The sequence below is a fragment of the Macaca thibetana genome, chromosome 4, assembly GCF_024542745.1.
Source record: "Macaca thibetana thibetana isolate TM-01 chromosome 4, ASM2454274v1, whole genome shotgun sequence".
Lineage (NCBI taxonomy): Eukaryota > Metazoa > Chordata > Mammalia > Primates > Cercopithecidae > Macaca > Macaca thibetana.
The window spans coordinates 13,296,924-13,321,422 of NC_065581.1; the positions used below are offsets into that span (position 1 = coordinate 13,296,924).

At 40.1% G+C, this 24,499-nt stretch overlaps 1 protein-coding gene across 3 annotated transcripts; it reads right to left on the reverse strand.

Moving 5' to 3' along the window:
* Window positions 1-1,255: 1,255 nt before the first annotated feature.
* TBC1D7 (TBC1 domain family member 7) lies at window positions 1,256-24,499 on the reverse strand. 3 transcript variants are annotated; one of them, XM_050789331.1, is made up of 8 exons: window positions 24,252-24,499; window positions 22,762-22,881; window positions 21,081-21,161; window positions 17,448-17,635; window positions 13,382-13,519; window positions 3,914-4,059; window positions 2,708-2,837; window positions 1,256-1,495 (listed from the first exon to the last, which is right to left on the reverse strand). In XM_050789331.1, exons 2-8 carry the CDS (start codon window positions 22,871-22,873, stop codon window positions 1,409-1,411), a joined length of 882 nt encoding a protein of 293 aa, XP_050645288.1. In that variant the 5' UTR covers window positions 22,874-22,881; window positions 24,252-24,499; the 3' UTR covers window positions 1,256-1,408. The 3 variants fall into 3 exon arrangements, with proteins under 3 accessions (XP_050645288.1, XP_050645289.1, XP_050645290.1); XM_050789332.1 differs by lacking the exon at window positions 24,252-24,499 and adding an exon at window positions 23,526-24,241; XM_050789333.1 differs by lacking the exon at window positions 21,081-21,161.

The window sequence follows — 24,499 nt, forward strand, 5'->3', positions numbered from 1 at the left end:
GGTGGGCCTTAAAAACATCATTCCTCCAACCAGTGTTTTAATAAGGAAAAACTCTCAGACTGACTAACTTCCAGAAAATATCGCCGCCCCACACCCTAGAGCCAGAAAGGTTTTACCAAACTGGGTTTGACAGAATATACTTGCAGAATATTTATTTTTAGATCCCTTCACAGTAGAGTAAGTCTTCCATTTCAGATCAGCTGGCCTCCAGCCAAAACAGCGAAGTCAGAGGAACTTCAGCCCCTAAGCCTTCCTGCTCCCTAAGAGTACCAGCGCTCCTGCCTGGCTCTGGCATAAATGGTTGGCGATAAGTCATTTTTTATTAAAGTTTTCACTCTAGGCAGCAATTTTGCTTTAAAAGGTTTTTCTTTGGAGTGCATTTTTATTTTAAAAAATTAAATACTCTTAGATATGTTAGTATTCAGAAGCAGCAGATTTCAACAACTCACACTTTCTCTGAACTTTTTTTCAACAGATATTTCACATACTAGGGAGGGCCTGAATTCTCAGAATTGTACCTCTATAACTTCATAGCTGCCCTCCTCTTTCAGGGGGTGGGTGGAAAATCCAACTCACCACTCAGGCTCTTGCAGGTCTGAAGGCTGAAGCCGTGTGAAACACAGGGTCCCCTTTCACTCACTACTCCCAAAGCCGGGAACTAGCCAGTGAAGAGCGGCCATGCCATTTACGCGGCACAAGCTGGCCTGGGGTGATGAGCTGTTCACCTTCACTGGTCATTTCTCTCACTTCTTTAGTGTGTGGCACAGTGCTCCCTAACATCCCACATTTAACGCCCCATCAAGTAAAACAGGAGTGCAGCAAAATATCCAACAAGTACTTGCTCCTAGGAGCAATTCAAACACGTTTTGTTCAATAATGGTTTCATTCCAACTGGCCCAAAGAGAAAAAAGAGTAAGGAATTTTTTAAAGCCTGCTTAGCAAGATGAAGCCTCAGAAGGCAGTTGGCTTATATTTAAACACGTACTGCATCAACAAAAGCCAAATCTGAGGTGTCAACAAAAGGAAGTCACTCTTATTCTAGAAATAGACCTTAAAAGTAACTAGCTTGGTGCCAATTAGAGGCAGGGCAAGCTTACTTACGCACTGCTGGTTAACACACCCACTCGCCCTGACTAAACCACTTTAAAATCGGGGAGCTATTTTCTAACAACCCTTTTGAAATGCTATTCAGAGATGAACTTTACATTTCTATGTCACTGCAAGATGCTGCTCCCCAACACAGCAACACCAGGCATTTCAATTAAATAATTTTATTGGGGGAAAAAAAAAAACCACTGTGAGCACCAGAGCAAGAAAAGTGTATTATTCAATCAGTTTCCCAGATCACATGCCAAGAACACAACGCTCAGGGTGGGCCTGGCAGACGGTCCACAACCAGCAGGTGCGTTCAGCTTGAATGGACCGGGGTTCCACAGTGTTTGTGCCACAAGTCAATGGCCTTGCTCACGATCGCGTCTGAGCTGTCCTGGGGAATCTGTGGACAAGCAAACCAGTCTTTGTGAAATTGTAGTGTTGACAACTTCAGTGTCTTCCCTCATTCGCTGTGGCATAAAATTCACTACCATGGGAGTTTTCACTGTTTTTCAGAAAGTGACAGCATAAAAGGCTGTATCACATGCTACCTGAGGACACGAAAGGGCTCCAATGTCAGCCTGCCTGGGTTCAAATCCTGCACTGCTCACTAACTGTGCATCCCCAGGCGGGTTACCTAAGCTACCTGGGTTTCAAATCCCCATCTCTAAAATGGGGGAAATGATAGCCCGACTTCGCAGAGCTGTTCACACTATGACATGAGATAACCCATGGAAAACACTTAGCACAGGCCTGGCACTGTTAGCCACTTCTGGTTATAATGATGATTATTCGTTTATTCAACACATATTGACTCAGTACTTTATTATAATTTACCAGGCCATTATTCAAATGTTCATACTATTTTAAAAATGAATAGATTTGTGATTCTGTGAAAATCATTCAGGCACAAGTCTCTTTAATCCTATTTCTTGCCTGGTAAAGGGTATTCCAAGATACATAGGGAGGGAAAAGTTAATTTCATTACCATTGCCTTTTTCAGCAATATGCCAGGTTAATACTGTATATTAATAAACCCAACTGGGATTACACCAGAGACAGTAACAGAAATGAAATGGCTTACAAAATCCTCCAAAATACAGAATCCCTTTTGAACTGACAAAAATTACTCATTGTAAAATGACAGATCTCACCTTTTCCTTTTTCTGACATGACTGATGATAGTCACATGGAGGATGAGACTCTGGTTCTAAGTGGACACATTCACAAGATGGTCTCAGACCATCATCTCCCAAAGACAGGATGCAAACTAATCCTCAGGCCAACTTTAGGCCAAACTTTTTCAGGGAAAAATGTTTCTTATAATGTAAAAATATACTGTATGATTTCTCTGGAATAATCTAATGTAACAGGAAAATCTGACTTGCTAAGGTGACTTCATTTCTAGATTCAAAATCAAATCAAATTATTATTTCTCTTAAATAATTTCTCTAAAATAATCATTATTATAATTATTCTCTGAAACAGCCTAAGGTATTATTTCTCTGAAATAATCTAATTATTATTTCTCTGAAATAATCTAATGTAGTAGGAAAATCTGACTTGCTAAGATAACTTCATTTCCAGATTCAAAATCAAATCAAAGCACACTTACATTTTCCAGAAACTTTGTTATCTTCTCTGCACTGTTCAGTGCCATAACTTTTATTTTAAAGGTTAATAAAATTTCGACAGCTACAAAAACTAGGATCTTACAGGATCCACTCACAACTTTATCCCAAACCCTACAAAAATAAGGAGATATAATCAAATTACATGAGTTTGAGAATATGCTTAGCCTAGACATCTCAAATTACAAAATAAAATCAAATTGCTCCAATTTTATGTAAAAGTTTCAAAGAACAACTTTTATGAAATAATCATCAAAACAAGAACAAAATACAGAAGCCATTTGAAATCTATTCTAGATACAATCAGCACTAGAAGGAAAAAGGGAAGTTCACTAAAAATTACTGCTCCACTAGGTATCCACCAAAATCATACTCCCTCATGTTGTGAACCTGACATTTTTGAGGAAGAAAAACAAAATCCTAAACTAATGGTATATATTCTGCTAATATTCCGTAATGCTATAATTATAGCCTACTAAGGGACAACAAAAGATGTACATGAAATGAGATAAATTCAGTTTCATTGCCAGTGATTCTGGGGACAGACTCCTTAAACTTCTCTAAGGGCTTAAGGAGCCAGTTACTGATCTATAACCACTCTAAAATAATAATTCTGATCATTCCCATAACTCCTAAAAGTTGGTATTCTACTTGATATACTTAGTTACATATTATCTTATAATGTTCTCTGTGTACTGCACTATTCAGTGCCATAACTTATTTTAAGAGTTACTGTTCTACTACATCACAAAGTCTTAATGGGTGGCACCTGGACTCCGAAATACCCAGACATGTCTGAAACTGACTGGAAGAACTTGGTTTGAGTCTCAAATCTTTGACTGCCTTCAGCTTCTTTAAAGATACCATGATGAAACTAATACTCAGATTTCTGCTAGAGGAGGATTTGTCACATTTCTGGAAAAGAGGAGCTGACGCTTATATAAACTGGTGGAGACCATTTTAGGTGTGACTATTTCACGGCATCTAACGCACTGAGGGCCCTCAATTTTTCTAACTATATATTCAAGAATAAGCATAATCATGTGCTGTTATGGTAGCTGCTGGAGGACTGAGCTTCAAATTACTGTATCGTTCTAAAGCAAATTTATACTCTGAGGGATGACCGCATGAAAGGCCAGAACTCTGCTCTAATGCCAAGCCTTCAATATGTCTTTGAAAGACATACTTGCCTCTGTAAACTGGATTCGGGCAAACATCCCGCAAAGCACCTCTTGAACCAGAGATCATAAGGAAGTTTGGGTGCCGCGCAACACATCTTCAGATGAGTCAGCAGTCTGCCATCTTCCAGATTCAAGTATTGTTCAAACGCTTTTGGCTAAAGATTAAGCAAGAACAGAGATGATTCATTTCCTGTGTCATAGCATCATCTGATATTATAGTCTCTGATGGAAAAAAAAATTACATGCTGAATTCAAGGAAGTATTAGAAAACAAAACTTCAGAATTATCCAAGTCACTTGTGACACAGCAGTTTCCTAGGTCAGCCCTAACTAAAGTAACAAACCATGCAAGACTGAGGAGTTTCCCAGGACACAGGGCTCTTTCAGTGCTAAAACAGGGGCGGTCCCAGGCAAAATGGAATGGTTGGTCACCCTAATACTAACCTCACTAGCCAGATTCAACAACCTAAGGCAAAAGTCCAAAGCAAAATCCAATTGTTCTGAGGAGCTAAGGAAGGCCCATTATATTACTGGCTGGTCTAACGAGCAGCAGATTATATACTAAGGAAAAAAGGGGGAAAGAGGAAAGGTGAAACCAAAGAAATAGAGTGGGATTGGAGTGGGGAGAGGGCACTAGGAAGAATAAGACAAAAAGTGATGCTGATGAGAAGGGGCTGACCAGTCACCAACCATCCATACACTGCCCTGGATTGAGCACCACTGTGCACCAGTGCCAAGCAGGCTCCCACAACAGGGATGTCCAGAGGGTGAACTCTGTATTCAACACAAATGTGACTAAGATTTCTTAGAATTCAAGGGATAACTCAGAGGGAACAAAGCACCTGGATTCCACTTGGTAGCCTCTGTCTCATGAGGCCAGGTGGCAGCCAACACTAGAGGACTGGAGAGCTAATAAAGCCAGCTCCCCAAACCTGACCAAATCCATCTTGCATTGGCTGCTATATTTAGGTTGGCTGCTATATTTAGGGTCCACTGGCTGAGAAGGGGTCTAAGAGTCAAACCCTAAAGTCCACACTCACTATCTGCAGGAGTACAACCAGAGCCCGCATCACTTAAGCAAATGTAAACGTTTATTTTACTCAATATCTATAACTCTCTGCTTCTGTCAAGGAGGAAATTCATCACCTTTACAAGGTCCACTATAGTCAGAGACTGCACTTCATACAATGAATAAAGTGAAAGGTAAGAGAAAATCCCTGCCTTCAAGGAGCTTACAGCTTGAGACATACAAGTAAAGAGGTAACTACAATACACTGTAATACTGTGATGCTATGATGGGAACAAGCACAAGATGTTGGGTACATCCAGGAGAAAATCCTAACCTGGGCTGTAGGAAGCAGAAGCAGTTTCTCAGGAGAGGTGACATTTGAGCTGACCTCTGAAGAATGGACAGGAGTTAGCCAGGCAAAGAGAGGCCCATATCATAATATCTGGTCCAGCTTTCCCCTTTCTTTTTCAGGATATCTCTTTTTCCTGTTTATCCAACCTCCCTATACTACCCAACAGTTCCTAGAGTTTCTCAATAACACTGCAGACAACTTCCCAAACAAGGAATTGTGGTTGGTTTTGCAAAGTGACTCGGTTGAAAACACACACACAGAGTTATATATTATGTCTCAGAGGAAAGAAAATTTCATCCAAAAGTCAGTACAAATAATAGACAAGATGGAGATGTGTGAACATTTTAAAACTATGTATTGCCTTTTTCCTTTATCAGACAATAAGCTCACAGGGGGAAGGTACTGTATCTGTTTTGTTCACTGCTGGTTCTTCAGTACCTAGCACATCACTTGGCATGGTAAGCACTCAATATATAACTGTTGAGTGAGCAAATCAATACCGTGAATTAATATAAAGTTGTGAATACATCAATCGACATCTTAACAATTGCTCAATGTACATCTTTTTGCCAATATCTAATTAATTTTTTAAACTTTTTCCTGGTTTATTATAGCCTATTATAAGAAATCTTGAAACTATATGAAAGAATAAAGAGCATATAGACATCAAGTATAATCACACTCCCAATGATAACTACTGGTAATACTTAGGTTATAGTGCATCTATCCTGCATACATACAGACACACTTCTCTTTCTTTTATTAGTTGAACTCACACTGAATACATGATTTAGTATTTTTCTGTTTGCACTCAACAAATTGTGGACATTTTCCCAGGTTAATGAATAATCTTAAAGGGTTAATATCCCTACCAAAAGAGAGCTTTTTAAAGTGGAGAAGGAAAAAAGTCAAGAACTCTATAGGAAAAAAAAAAATGCACCTGCCTCTTACCCATATAAAAACATGCTCAACCTACTTACAACAGAATAAACGCAATATAAAATTCCACTGAAGTATCACTTCCTACCTATCAGAATGGCAAAAATTCAAGACTAATGACATACCATGTTGGCAAGGCTGTAGGGAAACAATCTACTGGTTTTGAGGATGCAAAAGACCATGAGCTCTATGAAGGGGAATTTGGCAATATTTAGCAAAGCAATATATGCATTTACCCTTTGATCCAGCCGATCTATTTTTAGGGAATCCAACTCAATACACTAGCAAGCACATGAGAAGCTGCATGCACAAGTCTATTTACCAGTAACACTGTGTATAACAGCAAAAGACTGAAAACATCCCAAACAGCCAACAATAAAAGACGGGTTGAATAAACTACATTCACAATAGAACAGTATGAATATACTAACCTGAGAATATTGTGTAGGCTGGGCGTGGTGGCTCATGCCTGTAATCCTAGCACTTTGGGAGGCTGAGGTGGGTGGATCACTTGAGGTCAGGAGTTCGAGACCAGCCTGGCCAACATGGTAAAACCCCGTCTCTACTAAAAATACAAAAATTAGCTGGCCGTGGTGGCATGTGCCAGTGATTCCAGCTACTTGGGAGGCTGAGGCAGGAGAATCACTTGAACCTGGGAGGCAGAGGTTGCAGTGAGCCGAGATTACACCACTGCACTTCAGCCTAGGTGACAGAGTGAGACTCCGTCTCAAAAAAAAAAAAAAAAAAGAATATTGTGTAAGAATGTACACAGGACAGTAGTATGAAATCATGACAGGAATGAGGAGTATCTCTGTCTACTAATATGGCATGATCTCCAGCATATAGCAGGTAAAAAGAACAAGATGGGAAGAATGTGTACTGTATGCTACTGCTTCATCTAAGAAAGAAGGTGAATTCAAATACATACGTGTATATATGTTTTTTAATGGAAGGAGCTAATATTTATATTGCCTGACCTTTTTCATACTTAGCAAATGACAGATACCATAGATGTGATTTATAATAGATAGATGTAATTTATTATAACCATAATTATGTTTTACTTCTAAACATTTAGGTTACTTTCAGTATTTCTATGACCCCCATATTCTTACTTTATGAAGACAATAAATACACATCATCAACAGAAGGAAAAACGTGACAAAAATAGGTACTTAATCACTCTGAGAGGAATTTATATCAAACTTAGTAAGAAGTTGCTAATAGTGAATATAAAAAAAACCTCTTTAGCAGAGCTTTAAAAAACTGTGTCTATAGCAATAAAACAAAGATCACTTACGTTAATGATTAACACAATTAAGTTTGAGATGGTTTAATAGGAACCTTCCATGCCACACAATTGAAGTTGGCCTCTATTCTCCTTGACAAAGAGAGACCTTGTCAAAAAAAGCAGAATTCAATATGAAAAGTTTGTAAGGAGAGAGGCTATGATGCAATCCTCGGAATCAGAATAGTATGGTAGAATAAACACATCATCACTCAGGGGTATCCTTATGTTCTTCTGAGCCTATCATTGTCCACCATACACACATTTCCATAGAACTAAGCAGCAACCTAAACTGTGTGTTATAAGATAGACTAAAGATGGTTTCACTAGAGAGAAAAGTTTAAGCAAATCACTTAATGCCTAAATCAAACAGCAAGCGAGACAAAGGAAATTTAAGTTTTTTATACATTCTGGATGACTTTTTTTAAAACTTCATAACTACTTAAAACTACGTGCTAGACACTGTAATGCATACACTAAAAGAAGCCCCATTTTTAAAGATGAGGAAACTAAGGTTTAAGGGACATGAAGTATCTTGCTGATTCTAAAATTCATTTCTGAAAAGAAAAAGGCAAGTTCAAGAATAGCCAAGACATTTTTTAAAAAGAGCAACAATAACAGACTTTCCTTAACAGCTATCAAAATACGCTAGAAAGTTGTACTAAATAAATCATGTGATATTGGCCCAGGAATAGACAAATAACTCAATGGAATAAAAAGGAGTCCAGAAAGAGACATAAATATATATATGTGTGTGTGTGTATATATGTATGTATATATGTATGTACATATATATACACACACACACACACATATATATACACACATATGGAAATATATATGGAAATCCAGTATCTGATAAGGTGGCATTTCAAATCTGTGGAAAAAGGATGAACTGACAAATTCACAGTGTAAGTGCTGTTCTACTGCTTACTAACTGAGACCTTGGTCTTACTTAACTTCTCTGTGCTTCAGTTTCCTCATCTGTAAAAACAAAGATAATATGCTTGAATGAAGCAGCTCACTAACAATATAAATTCAGCACTGCCTGATATGAAGTACATTCTCAGTAACACATAAACCAGAGGGGAGAAGAAGAGGAGGAGGAGTGACGTGTTGGTAGAAGTAGTGGTGTTGCAGGTGAGTGTAAGAGTGAAATCCAATATGTGTCTGATGCCAATCAGAAAGATAAATCCCTGACAAAGAGCTAAATTTAAAATGTTTAAGCATTTTTAAAAGTTAGGAAAAAACAGGCTGGGTGCAGTGGCTTACGCCTGTAATCTCAGCACTTTGGGAGGCCGAGAGGGGGTGGATCACCTGAGGTCAGGAGTTTGAGACCAGCCTGGCCAAGATAGGGAAATCCTGTCTCTTAAAATTAGCCAGGCATGGTGCCACACACGTGCCTATAGTCCCAGCTACTCAGGAGGCTGAGGCAGGAGAATCCCTTGAACCCAAGAGGCGGAGGATGCAGTGAGCCGAGATCATACCACTGCACTCCAGCCTGGGTGACAGAGCAAGACTCCATCTTAGAAAAAAAAAAAAAAGGGAGAGAAAAAAAAAAAAAAAAAAATATATATATATATATATATATATATATTTAATCTTGGGGTTGGAAAGGGTTAATTAACCAGTAAGACACAAAAAAGCAAAAAAAAAAAAAAAAAATGCTGACCAGTCTCATTGTATCAAAACCTAAAATTTTGTACAACAAACAGAAAGTATTTTCAACAAACATAAGGGATAAGGATAAATATCCAGGGTATAGTCAACCCTCGTATCCATGGACTCAACCAACCATGGGCCAAAAATATTTGGGAAATAAAAAATGGATAGTTGTGTCTGTACCAGACAAAGATTTTTTTGTCATTATTCCCTAAATAATACAGTATAACAATTTACATAGCATTTACATTGCATTACGTATTATAAGTAATCTAGATTTAAAGTATACAAGAAGAGATGTGTAGGTTACATGCAAATACTATGCCATTTTATGTAAGGGACTTGAACATCCATGAATTTTACTATTTCAAGGAGTCCTAGAACTAATCCCCTACAGAGAGTGACTATATACCAATAACTCTTACAAAGAAAAATGTCAACAAAACAATAGCAATATGCAAACATACTCAACTTCACTAGAAACTGAGGACAGGTAAATTAAAATGAGATACCATTTCACCATCAGGTGGAGAAAAATGTAAGACATTGATACTATCACATATTGGCAATGGGGTGGAAAATGGGAAATCTCATCATCTGTTTGGTGGGAGCATAAATTGATATGGTCTTTGGATGAGCAGTCAGGCAGTTTAAATTTTAAATATGACAAAAATTAATGAATAGATTTTACATATGTCTCCCCTCCGCTTGAGCATCTGCTTCTGCTCATAGGTACCAAGCCTAAAGAGATACGCGTACACACAGGGAGCCTGTACAAGGGCATGCTTACTCTCAGCATGGATCTCTTATGTTTAAATACGGGAAATTCGTAACAGGAAATGCTAGGAGTAAATATTTTTTAATAGGTGGTTCTTAACGAATGCCTTCCAATCTTTAACTACACTGCAGAATTGCCTGGAGCTTTTAAGAATTTAGAATTCCAGGGCCCTACCTTTAGAGATTCAGATTTCACTTGTCTAGGTAGAGGAAAGGTGATGGTAATTTTTTTTTTTTTTTTTTGAGACGGAGTCTCGCTCTGTTCCCCAGGCTGGAGTGCAGTGGCCGGATCTCAGCTCACTGCAAGCTCCGCCTCCCGGGTTTACGCCATTCTCCTGCCTCAGCCTCCCGAGTAGCTGGGACTATAGGCGCTCACCACCTCGCCTGGCTAATTTTTTGTATTTTTAGTAGAGATGGGGTTTCACCGTGGTCTCGATCTCCTGACCTTGTGATCCGCCCGCCTTGGCCTCCCAAAGTGCTGGGATTACAGGTGTGAGCCACCACGCCCGGCCAGTGATGATAATTTTTAAAAGCTCCCAGGTGGTACTAATAGGAAGTCAGGACTGAAAACTAGTGATTTGTCTATACTGCCTTGGAAAGTTCTCCAAGGCAGTAAGTTAAAAACAAAAATAGAACCATAGGGCCATATTAACAGTATACTACTTAATGTGAATAATCCCAGCACTTTGGGAGGCCAAGGCGGGCGGATCACGAGGTCAGGAGATCGAGACCATCCTGGCTAACCCAGTGAAACCCCGTCTCTACTAAAAATACAAAAAATTAGCCGGGCGTGGTGGCGGGCGCCTGTAGTCCCAGCTACTCGGGAGGCTGAGGCAGGAGAATGGCGGGAACCCGGGAGGCGGAGCTTGCAGTGAGCCGAGATCGCGCCACTGCACTCCAGCCTGGGTGACAAAGCGAGACTCCGTCTCAAAAAAAAAAAAAAAAAAAAAAAAAAATACAAAAAATTAGCCAGGCGTGGTGGCGGGAGCCTGCTACTCGGGAGGCTGAGGCAAGAGAATGGCGTGAACCCGTGAGCCGAGATCACACCACTGCACTCCTGCCTTGGTGACAGAGCTAGACTCCAACTCAAAAAAAAAAAAAAGAAAAAGAAAAATCATATATACATGCACATAAGAGAATCTTGAATAATACACAAAAGCTAATGACAAATGTTTACCTCTTAGAAGGGGAAGTGGGCAATTGCAGGGATCGGGTGGTTAGTCCAGGTCTAGGGAAATATGGATTCATCTGAATTGCTTAATTTCTTTTGAGAATGCATTCACTGCTTATGTTACGAAAAATAAAGGATGAATTTTTAAAGAATAGCATAAACTATCAAAATGCTACTGACTTACTCAAATATTAAATAAGAAAAGCTAATTAGATCATGGTATGATAAAACTGAGACCTCCTCACTTAATTAGGCAACCGATATATTTACATAAGCTCCATTTCCATGCTTAAATTATTTTTACTGAAATCAACAAAGTGGATCAAATTTCAAACTCTTAAAAATCAAATTTTGCTTAGTTGAAATATATAAAAACTGCTCTTGTAAGTGTTCTCAGAAGCTGAAGAGTCTTGCACATTGCCTTATTAACAATTAACTGCAGTGATCCTCAATGCCCATTCAACCATCATCACTGCCCCGCATCTGGTCTTTCACCCTATACCACAGTTACCACTTTCAGTAGAATTTTAAAAAGAAATAACCCAATGATTTAAGATAAACAGATTTATTTTTATAAATGAGATAAATAAGAGAAAAAAAACTAGAAAAAAAAAAAGAAAATGGCAAAGGAAGACTAGCTTGTGCGATGCAGCAAGCACCATTCAGTGCTCCGCCTTCCCAAGCAAGGCTATGACAGAAACAGCTCGTGCCTGCCACACTCCCATGTGCTCCTTCTATGTCACTCACAGAGCCCCTGTTTTAGTAGGAGATCACACGGCTTTTTTTAAAAAAGAACACCTTTCCCAGCCTCTACTGTAGACAAGGCAGCCAAGTGACACAGTCCTCGTCACTAACATATAGTTGACCCTTGAGCAACACAGGTTTGAATTGCAAAGGTCCCCTTACACATGGATTTTTTTCCACTTTTGCCAACCCCTGAGACAGCAAGACCATCCTACTCTCCCTCCTCCCGCTCAGCCTACTCTACGTGAAGACAAAGAGAATGAAGACTTTGTGATGACCCACTTCCGCTTCATAAATAGAAAATATATTTCATTTTCCTTAGGATTTTCTTCACATTTTCTTTTCTCTAGCTTACTTCATCACAGGAATATAGTGAATACACATATAACAAAACATGTGGCTGGGTGTGGTGGCTCATGCCTGTAAATCCCAGCCCTTTGGGAGGCCAAGGTGGGCGGATCACTTGAGGTCAGGAGTTCGAGACCAGCCTGACCAACATGATGAAATCCTGTCTCTACTAAAAAAGATACAAAAATTAGCCAGGCGTGGTGGCAGACACCTGTAATCCCAGTTACTTGGCAGGCTAAGGCAGGAGAATCATTTGAACCCAGGAGGCAGAGGTTGCAGTGAGCCGAGATCACGCCATTGCACTCCAGCCTGGGCGACAGCATGAGACTCCATCTTAAAAAAACACAAACGGAAACAAAATATGTGTACAAAATATGTGTTAAATGACAGTCGATGTTATCAGTAAGGCTCCAGTCAACAGCAAGTTATTAGTAGTTAGGTTTTGGGGGAGTCAAAAGTTATATGCAGAGTATCAACTATGCTGGGGTTGGGTCAGTTCTCTTAACCCTCCACTACTCAAAGGTCAGCTGTACATGCAGAGAGAAAGCCTAATGGGCCACAGACTTGGCTGGCCTGTCCCTCTTATTCCTTTGTGTTTACCTTTGCCTTTCCTTTCCTTCTGTCCAGAACACAAATGTCATGGCCACTGGTCCAAGAGCCACCTTGTGAGCAGGAGGGGAAAGATCATGCCTACGAATACTGGAGCAGAATGGCAGGAGTCTGCAGCCCTCTCCATACTGTGGTTCTGCAGCACCAGCTCTGCACTGCCTGGATTCTTAGCTTCTGGTATTTGGGCTTCCCATTATATGCAGCCAAATGAAAACCTTAACTTATACAGATGATTACTCTAGACCAGCGGATTAATAGACCAGAATAAGGAATACTATAGAGCAGGACTGGCCACCTATGGCCTGCAGCAGGGCAAATCCAGCCAGGAACATTATTTTATGCATTGTCTAAGGTTGCTTTTGTGCAACAACAGCAGAGTTGAGTGGTTACAATAGAGACCATCTGGCCCACCAAGCTGGAAATATTTAGATTATATGGCCTTTTACAGAAAACACTTGCTGAGTCCTACTGTAAAGGGTTATTCATAATTGTAGCAGCCTCAGGAGGTAAGAGCACTCCCTGAAGACCCCCAATACCATTGTTCACTCTCCAATAGCCTAAAAAAAAAAAAGTCCTCACCAACTGGGGTAAAGAATCCCGGTACTTGGTATTTAATTGGTTCACAAAGCGTCGGGTGATCCAGTAACAGTCGACGCTGTCTTCCACCATTTCCTCCATGGCTTTAGCTATAGCAAGAAATACTTCATCTTCTGGCTCCTGAAAGATTAATAATACATCTCAAGAGGAAGGCAGTGAAAGAGAGGAATACATGTTTCTTTAATAAAAAATGAAACCTTGCTCCCTAAATTTTGAAAAGGCTACATTAATAAATCAAAGCGGGATCAAAAAGCACAGAGTCCATCCCTGAAGAGGGGAGCAAGGGGGAGAAAAGGATGAGTAACTACAGGGTCAGTGCTGCTTATGAATGACCAGGTTTCAGGCTGAGTGTACAGAGATGCTCCAGCTTCTAACATTAAGCCCCTCACAGAGTCAACATAAATGATAAGCAAGTCACTGACTCTCTCCACCCAAAAATATCCTCAGTACTAGGTGAGAATGTCTTTGAAAAGGGTGTAGCAAACGGCACCATCAGTAACTGGAGACATTTTTCAGCACAGTAATTTGCAAATACTGAAGAGCTCCAAAAAAGACTAATAAAGCATTTGCTTTATTTCAAAGCATTCACGCATACCTTCAGAATTTTGTTCCATCTTAAGCAGTAAAAAAGTTAAAATGTTCCTAGAATCAGAATTTTGGGAATCAAAAAATGGCATTTCTCAAACCTTGTGTCAATACTCAGAATGCGAAAGTAAACTCTCAGGGAAATTTCAACAGAGAGATCTTAGAAAAACTGGGACCTTATTTGAAAACCTCTTCTGTTTTCAAACACCATATCGTATACAAAAAGCTTTACATTTTCATCTAGGATTTAATAGCTGAAGGATTTTAATGTTAAAAAGAAACTAAGAAGTATCACAGTTTCCCCTAAAAAGTACCAACTTAAATCAAAATTGTCATTTTAATGTATTATTTCATTCTAAGCCCTTCTTTCAACTTGTTAACATTCTATAAAATGTCAAGAAAAACAGGATTTAAATCATAGGGAATAAATTTTCTCTAAGCATTTTATTAATGTGTCAGAGGAGAATGGAAAATAAGTAGGAAGAAAAGGGAAAGGAAAAATCTGCTTTCTTGGACTCCCGTGCAGTTCTGTGCACTGTGCTTGGCACCCACAAAGGTGGCATATCACTGACTGCTCCTGACCTTTGACAGGTCAAGAGAAGAGGACCCAGGTCATCCTTCCTGGCCCTGTGCCGAGCACTGCTGCACCCTCTTATTAATGAATTAAAAAATGAGGCAGAGTGGGCGCTAAGTAGGTGCTATGGTTCAAACATCTGTCCGCTCCAAAATTTACGTTGAAATTTAATCCCCAATGTGGCAGTATCGAGAAGTGGGGCCTTTAAGAGGTGACTGGATCATGAGGGCTCCGCCCTCATCAGTGGGTCAATTCAGAGATTAACGGGTTATCACAGGAATGGGACTGGTGGCTTCCTAAGAAGAAGAGAGTCCTGGGTGAGCATGTTGGCACGTTCAGCCCCCTCGCCATGCGATAACCTGTGCCACCTCAGGACCCTGCAGAGAGTCCTCATCAGCAAGAAGGCCCTCACCAGATGTAGCCCCTGAATCCTGGACTTCCCAGCTTCTAGAATTGTAAGAAATAAATTTCTTTTTAAAATAAATTATCCAATTTCAGGTATTCTGTTATAAGCAACCAAAAACAGACTAACACAATGAGGACCATGACTGGGGAGACGTGGGGTGGCAGAGTCCAAAACACTCACTCAGAAGCGTGTCTGCCTGAGGCTGCAGTAAAGGTGTCTCAGCTTGGAACACAGACAAGCTGAGTAGCGGTGAGGGGGAACCTATACCCTGTCATCTCAGTTCCTTGAACTAACAGATGATCTAATTTAATTTGATATGTAATTTAAGAACTTGTGTAGTACTATCAACTTCCCTTTGCCAATAAGTGACATTTAAAGATGATTGCTTAAATTATTCCAATTATTTTTTAGGGACCTTCTCTCTCTTGATAAACATAATAAATACAAATGATCTTTATTAGCTCTAAGGTTTGTCCATGGATACCCCATCATTAACTTCAAAAAATATAAGCTATGCAATAAAAATAAATTTTGTAAAATAGGAGTGTTCCAGCAAATCCATTTGAACAATTCACTGTTTTAGCCAAACAAATAACACTTCAATTTCATACTGATAGAAATAAAGAAGGAGAAGGGAAAACTCTTCCTTAGAGAAGAATGCCAACTAATACATGCAAAAAGAATGAGGGAGTTAGATCACCATTTGGCAACCAGCATGGTAAAAACTGGCTCAGGCAAGAATAAGAACCATTAGTGGATGGCTATTTACAAGTCTCAAAGTACTTCCCCACAGTTACTTATTAATTACAAAGAGGAAAATAGTAACCTTATAGTGGAGAAACTCCACAGACACCATCTTACCCAAGTGATCACAGTTAGCAGCAACAGTAATGAGTCTCATACTTCTGTAGTATTCCTGCCAATAATGCATGACCAGAGTTTAATCATGGAGAAACATGAGACAAACCCAAACTGAGAAATGCTCTACTGGCCAGGACTCTTCAAAAGTGTCAAGGTCATGAAAGACAAAGACCGAAGAACTGTTCCAGGCCGGGCACAGTGGCTCACGCCTGTAATCCCAGTACTTTGGGAGGCCAAGGCGGGTGACTCACCTGAGGTCGGGAGTTCAAAACTCCGTCTCAAAAAAAAAAAAAAATGTCCAGATTAAAGACTAAGACGTGGCAGCTAAATGTAATGTGTGATCTGGAACTGGATCTTGGATCAGAAGAAGAGCATCAGTGGGACATCAGCAAAATCCCAATGAGGCCTACAGAGTAGCTCCCAGTATTGTGACTCTCTGGTTTTGATCATTACATTATGGTTGTATGAGATGTAACATTTTTGAGGACACTGGGAGAAGGTATTTGAGAACACTTTACTATTTTTGCAACTTTTTTCTACATCCAACATTATTTTAAAAGTTAAAAAATAAAACTTTTTTAGAAATAGTCAAGTGAGAATACTCATGAGCAAAAGTTCAATAAGGAATAGGATACTTACATAGCGGTTTTCAAGTGTCTCCCCACAAAGAGAAACAGTAATTAAAAAGGGAAAAATAAACAATTTCCAGTGGAAAACTCCAGCAGGCACCACCCTCCCCAAGTGATCCAAGTTAACACTACCTCTTATGGGGCAAATCCACACTATGTGTCTCCTGATAAGAGTCACAGAAAAGGAGATAGCATCACCCACCTGGTATCCCCACCAAAAATGAATAGCCTGAATCTAATCAGGAGGGAGCACCAGACAAACCTAAATTGAGGGGCTTTCTTCAAAGCATCTGATTATGTCCTTGAAAAATGTCCAAGCCATGAAAGATTAAAACAAGACAGAACTGTCCCAAGTCAAAGAAGACTAAAGCAACATGATTACCCAGTGCAAAGCCTAAACCAGGATCCAATCCTCACCCAGAACTTTGACTGTTTGCTTATTTGTGAAGGCATTATTGGTCAAATTCAAATGGAGTTGGTAGATGAGATGTTACTATTGTATCAATGTTAACGTCTTAGTTTTGAGGACTGTACTATGGCTATCTACAGGGGTGTCCTGTCTTTAGGAAGTGTACACTGAAGGAATTTGAGGTAGTAGGGAACCCTGTCTGCATCTTATTCTCAAATGATTTAGGAAAAAAAAAATGTGTTTAAAAAATACGTCTTAAAATGACAAAGCAAAACAGATGCACATAATGTTAACAACTGGAGAATCTGAGTAAAGGGTATATGCAAATTCTTGGTAGTATTCTTTCAACTTTTCTAGAAGTTTGAAATTACTTAAAAATAAAACGTATTTTAAAAAAACAAAAAAAAGGAAGGTTGGGTCAGAATATGCATGGCCATGAATGCCAAGTAAAGATGTGTCACTTTTATACCAATAACAATAGGGAGCCACCGAAAGGTTTTAAGGCAAAGCATGATGTAATCAAAGGCTGGCAAGATGGAACAGTCTAGAGTTGAGTTTAGTGTCCAACAAAAGCGACCACTAACCAGTGGAAAAGAGGGACTTCGAGGTAACTTCCCAGACTCCAGCTGATACATGCGGAGACAGACTTCAGCCTGAGGTGTGGCATCACTAACAAAGCGAACGACTTTCAGGGCATGAAGGACATCCGAGTACTGCTCCTTACGATACATCATCACCTTGGCATGGGACTCATGGTGTGGAGGCAGGATTCCTGGAGAGAATAGGAAAAACGAAAAAAACGAAAAAAGGACAAAATACTGAGCCATCACTCCAAATCCCTCATCTATGAAAGAGGATGCTGTGAGAAGCGACCCAACACGGTTAGGCTAGAATTCACACAGATATTTAAGTACCATATAGAATCTCTTTTAGAAATTCTCACTATAAAACAATCTTAAATGTGAAATATTATCAATGTTTGAATGCTGAGGCATCATTGATATAAGAACACTGGCAAAGCCCTTGAATAAGTGTGCCGCATACATTCAAGATTAACAACCACATCAATCATAACAATGGTTTAATTTAATTTATGGCAGCCTCAGGCTGCCTTTAGCTCCCAGAGGGTCTCACCCTAGTCTTTGTACTTGACCCCTACATCTCAGAACCACCAACAGCCCATTGAATTCTTATCTTCCCCAACAGTTAAAACTTGCTCACTAAGTATCCTATCCTCCAGGTCACAAAAGACCTTAACCTTCATTGGTGAGGTCACCTTACATGACATTTCTATGACACATTAAGCTCATTAACCCATTTAAACATGGTGTCATATCTTTTTTACAAACAAACGGCTCTGAGAAAACACAGTGGAAAGACCACTAGACAGGCCAGCCATCTGGGTTCTAGACTCAGACTGGATAATACTAGGACTCTCAAATGTGTTTGTCTTTCTGGGCATTTGTTTCCCCATCTGTCAGAGGCAGGAAACGGGATAAGCATTCACCAAATGCTTCTCCACAGAATGCTAACCCCAAGAGAAAACAAAACGCCACCGTCAAACAGATTTGGGAAATGGTGACAATGAATTTTCATGGCTCTAAGTTTTGCCATAAAGAAAAACATTTTAGGCCAGGTATGGTGGCTCATGCCTATAATCCCAGCAGTTTGAGAGGCCAAGGCAGGCAGATCACTTGAGCCCAGGAGTTTGAGACCAGCCTGGGCAACTGAGTGAAGGTATCTGAGAAACCCTGTCTCTACAGAAAAATTAGCCAGGTCCGGTGGCACATGCCTGTAGTCCCAGCTACTCAGGAGGCTGACGTGGGAGGATCACCTGAGCCTGGGAAGTCAAGGCCATAGTGAGCTGTGATCGTACCACTGCACTCCAGCCTGGGAAACAGAGTAAGACCCTGTCTCAAAGAAAACAAAACAAAACAAAAAAACATTTTATTTACTCGAGCCTCATTAAACTTAATGAGGCTCCACAGAAGCACAGACTCTGGATCAAAGTTGCTGGGTTTAAATTCCAGCTCTACAATTAACTGGCTGGGTGGTGAGCTCTAGCAATCGCTTTATCTCCCTATGTCTTAGCTTCCCCATCTGAGAAACGGGAATAACAATACCTAATATCATACAGTTGTTGAGATGAATAAACAGATCAATATACACAAAGCATTCAGGAGAGTACTCGGCAAACACTAAGCTAGTGTAAGTGTGAGCTAGTACATTTGACTATGAATCCCTCTTTGGTGCAAAATGCCACAGGTTTAGTATTCTAAAGAATACCCCAGAAAACAAAAACAATAGTAGCTAATATGATACCATGTTAATGTTAGAAAAAAGACTTGCTTAAATGTTCTTTTCCCTGAAATAAATCTGTAACTCATCATTGCTATGAGACTGTGAGCCAGGCTTCCAGAAAAGCCAAGGGAACATGCTAAAGAGTCTCCTACATCTCGATTAATACAGATTAAACAGCTGTGACCAAATCCTCATCACACTTGTAGAGGCAGCACGTTAACCCTTAAACCTGTATTCTAAGAGCTGGTCCTAAAAACCCTCTTTCTGATATTTAACTAAAATAGTATCAGGAAGTAGGCATTTGAAGTAAAGATCCCTAAATAATCAAAACTCTGGGCTAGAAAGAGTCAGGCTGTGTCCTACACAGCGCGGCAGGCTCTAAACTTCCAGTGCCTTTTCCTCAAAAAATAACTATGACATGATAAAGGAAGGTGGGCTGGGTGCGGTGGCTCATGCCTGTAATCCCAGCACTTTGGGAGGCCAAGGCGGATGGACTGCCTGAGCTCAGGAGTTCGTGACCAGCCTGGGCAACATGGTGAAACCCCATCTCTACCAAAATACAAAAAATTAGCCGGGCATGGTAGTGCGCACCTGTAGTCCCAGCTACTTGGGAGACTGAGGCAGGAGAATCACAATCTATCTTACCTTCAAATGAGTTTCACAAACGTAAGCTCAAATCCTAGCTCTGCCATTTACAGGCTATAATGCCTTAGGCAAGTTATTTAGCCTCAGAGAGTCTTTTTCCCCACCTGCAAAATTAGGATACCAATACCTCACAGGGGATTCTAGGATTACTCTGTACAATCTGTGTAAATGACTCAGCCTACTGATAGGCACACAGGGATGCCCAATAAGGAGCAATCATAGTTTATATTCTTCAAGGAATTTAGTCCTCACCACTATGTTACAGTTAACAAACTGTAAGTTTTGTTTTTTGTTTTTGGTTTTGTTTTGTTTTGTTTTGTTTGGAGACGGAGTCTCGCTCTGTTCCCAGGCTGGAGTGCAGCGGTGCCATCTTGTCTCACTGCAACCTTCACCTCCTGGCTTCAAGAGATTCTCCTGCCTCAGCCACCCAAGTAGCTGGTACTACAGGCGCATGCCACCACACCCAGCTCATTTTTTGTATTTTTAGTAGAAAGGGGATTTCACCATGTTGGTCAGGACGGTCTCAATCTCCTGACCTCGTGATCTGCCCTCCTTGGCCTCCCAGAGTGCTGGGATTACAGGTGTGAGCCACTGCACCCAGCCAAAAATACTTTTTTTTAATGAAAGAAAAGGAGGATGGTAATGGATAGGAATTATATGCTCCAGCAAGCTCAGCAATGGTAGGGGAAAGAAAATCTTGGGCTCAGAAGGGATGCTGCCAGTTACTCATGGCACTTAATTCATGTTTTCCTCCATAGAAACTAAGTAAGATCAGTTTTCCTTCTCATTCAGCCACTCACACCGCTGGAATTTAGTCATTCACACTTCTAGGGAGTATTAAGTCTCCAATTCCTCTTTGACTCATTAGGAAGTTATACCTCTATAGCTGAGAATCACAAAACATTACAAATTTAGAGCTAAAAACTAGGAGTAATTTAGCTCAAAAGCCTCAGTTTATAGATGCAAAAAATGAGTCCCAGAGGGGTCGCCTTCCTCCAGGTTACCCAGCTGATAGCAAAGCCTAAACCAATTATCATTTCTCCTAGTCCAGTGCTCTTCCCAGATCTTGTCTCAGAAACATACACTATTTTCTCTTCTACAGTATCATTAATAGAACAGAAAATAATGAGCGGTAATTGAACCTCCTGGGGAAGATCCAACATTCAATAAAAGGCCTAAACAAATTTTCCTTTTTCTGACTGATAAGATAGCAAATGATCCCATTATTCAATATTTTTGAAGATAAATCTTCCAACTCCTGGGTCTCATACCTAGAAGCACCTTCCATACCAACGCACGGTACATGGACGGGAGAGGGAACCTCTGACTAAAAGTACAAAGTTTCTCTGTATCTAGAGGAAGAAGAAAACAATTGTTAGAAGCTTTTCATGCTGATCACAGTATGTCAAAGCACATTTCATTTTTTAAAACTGAAAGAATAGTTAAGACATTTCTTCAGGGGATGTCTACCATATGGTCAGTAAGTTTAGAAGAAGTAATACTAGTCTGATTTCTAGCCCAAGACTTCTGCCAACTAAGTTATTTAAAAACAATTTGCGGCCAGGCGCAGTGGCTCACACCTGTAATCTCAGCACTTTGGGAGGCTGAGGCGGGCAAATCACTAGAGGTCAGGAGTTTGGGACCAGCCTGGCCAACATGGCGAAACACCATCTCTACTAAAAATACGAAAATCGGCCAGGTATGGTGGCACACACCTGTAGTCCCAGCTAGTCAGGAGGCTGAGACAGAAGAATCACCTGAACCCAGGAGGCAGAAGTTGTAGTGAGCCAAGATCATGCCACTGCACTCCAGCCTGGGCAACAGAGTGAGACGCTGTCTTAAAAAATAATAATAAAAATAAAAACAATTTGCATTTTACAGCATTGGAGATGCATTTTGCATATATTACTACATTCCCTATAACAGTGGTAGTTATTAATTACAGGGTTATTTCATTTAATTCACATTGCAAGCCTGTTAGGTAGTTCTTGTTCTAAAAATGCAGAAACTGAAGTTCAAAGCAGTTAAATGATTTGATCAAACTAACACAGCTAGTAAGTGGTGCAGTCCACCTTCAAAACCCTACATTTTCCAGTAAATTACAGTTAGTTCCCTGACCCTCAATTCTTCTACTTATCAAAGGAGAATACCAGACATACTAAAGCAAAGACTGTACAGTTGAAGATCAAAGATAAGGTGAGAAGTGTTTCAGAAACTTTAAAAGTACTCTATGCAAATAAAGTATTATCTTTAAATATGGTTCAGTTTATTTTACTTTAGTCAACAACAGACCTTATTCAGATTGGCTTAAAATAAACTAAAATGTCAATATACAATGCACTCTTAGTATTTCCATAGAAGAAAATCATGGGCTGAGCGTGGTAACTAATGCCTGTAATCCCAGCACTTTGGGAGGTCGAGGTGGGTGGATCACTTGAGGTCAGGAGTTTGAGACCAGCCTGGCCAACATGGTGACTGTCTCTACTAAAAACACAAAAAATAGCTAGGAATGGTGGCGCATGCCTGTAGTCCCAGCTACTTAGGAGGCTGAGGCAGGAGAATCGCTTGAACCCAGGAAGCGTAGGTTGCAGTGAGCCCAGATCGCACCACTGCACTACAGCCTGGGCAACAGAGTCAGACTCGGTCTCAAAAAAAAGAAGAAAAAAATCATGACCAGAGTTATTGCAAATTTACCTAGATAATACATATAGGTTCAATTAAAGAAAAAATATTAACGACTTTCTTAAGAAACCTTTCAAAAACTTCTGACCCTCAGTGAAATATAAATTTGAAAAATCTATAACTTTTCTCAAAATACACCATTCTGCTTCAACACATCACTAAAAAATACAACAAGCAACCAATGCTTCTGGATGTCTTTTAAGAAAATACTTACTTCAGAACATGTGGAATGACTGAGAACCAATGAGATTAATTTTAAAAAGCACTCACCCAGACGGTCATCTTTTAGGAGAATTTCTAATGATTTCTTTTCTTCAACTCCACGAAACCCCACTTTCTCATAATATACTGAACGAAAGTTTCTCTGAGAGTCATCAGTCATATTTCATTCTTGGAGGAGACACAGAAAGAGAGAGAGACGAAGGAGAAAAGTGAATGTAGAAACAATGAGTCAAGAATTAGAATAATTTTCAATGATGTTCTCCACCTTTTCAATAAATCTGATGTACCCTTGCATAGGACCCAATATTAAAGATTTCCTTTTACTCAGTTCTACAACCATCCACCTATGCATCTTGGCCAAAAACCAAGATATACGTTAAAAGTTCTCTGAGCTGCTAAAATAGATGGCACAAGGTTTATGCACTAGGTTTCCCACTATACCTATGAATGCCTAGCACAATAGAACATTCTGTAGTTATTATAAATGTGCAAAGAAAAAAAAATAAGTGAAATGGAAGCCAGGCAAGATATGTCAAAAAAAACTATACTCCAACAGTATACACTATGATTTGTTTTTTACAAATTTCATGTATTTTAAAAATTAACACTCTATTCCAAAATGTTAGCAATGGTTATCTTTAGGTAGTAGGATTCCAGATGATTTTAATTTCCTTTTTTAGCTTAGTTGTTTTTTTAAATGGGCATTTTGCAAAATGAAAAATTAAGTTATATAAAAGTAAAAAGCCACGAGTTCCTCACTTTTCTTTTAAACACAATTCTATTAAGTGTAACTATCAAAACTCAAAACTTACAACAGATAAATTGCATTAAATTATAAGGAGAAGAGAGTAAAGAATGTAGCCGATTGACAGTGATCCTAAAGTCAGAGTTGAAGCCAGAAAAACCATTTAAAATCTATCGCAAGAACTCAAAAAGTTCAGTGGTCTCAGGTTCCTTCATAGTAACCTTCATAATACTGGAGGTAACTCATCCAAAAAAAGACCAAGTTAGATTTGGCGTTTCAAGAACAGAAAAGATGTGATGCATTTCCCAAAAAAGCACGGCACTGCCTCACGCAAATGCTTCCAGGCTCTGTGCACAAGAGTAAATCTTCAGGTTTAAACATCCTGAGACGTCCCCAGTGAGCAGGGGAGGGCTTCCTTCCTTATTGAAAAGATATCCTCTGAACTGATGCAGTCACAGGAAAGATTAGGATTCGTTTAGTAAATGAAATGCTAAATGGCTCTGAGCTTTCGGGAGCAAATGTCTTAAAAATAAAAAAGTCAGCAGCATAAAACGCGTAATGAGTGTGGGGATTTATTTTTTTTTAAGGCATCCAAACAGTTGCATGACGATTCGGTCGGTCCCTGTTGTCTAAGGACACCCATTCTTAGATTGCACTACAATGACAAAGGCATCCTCTAGGAGGAAACATTGCAAATAAAATCTCCTGCCCATGCGCGTCCACCTGATGGGAAAAGTAAAAACACCGTGGTCCAAGACCCCAGGTCCCATTCTCTCTCTGATGGATGCTTCACCTCTAGAAGTGGAAACACGCCCGGGTTGAGACTAAGTGGTCCGGAGAAGCAGAGGAAGCCGTGCCCTGTGCGCTGACTGACCGCCGGGCAGGCGGGCACCGTTGGAGCCCAGGGCCAGGAGGGGCGAGTCCTGCGGGAAGGAGGGAGATGGCGGAACACCTGGGACACCCGTGCGCGCCCCGACGGCCCGGGAGACAAAACTCAGCACCGCCGCCGCCGCCGCCGCCGCCGGATGTGACATCAACTCC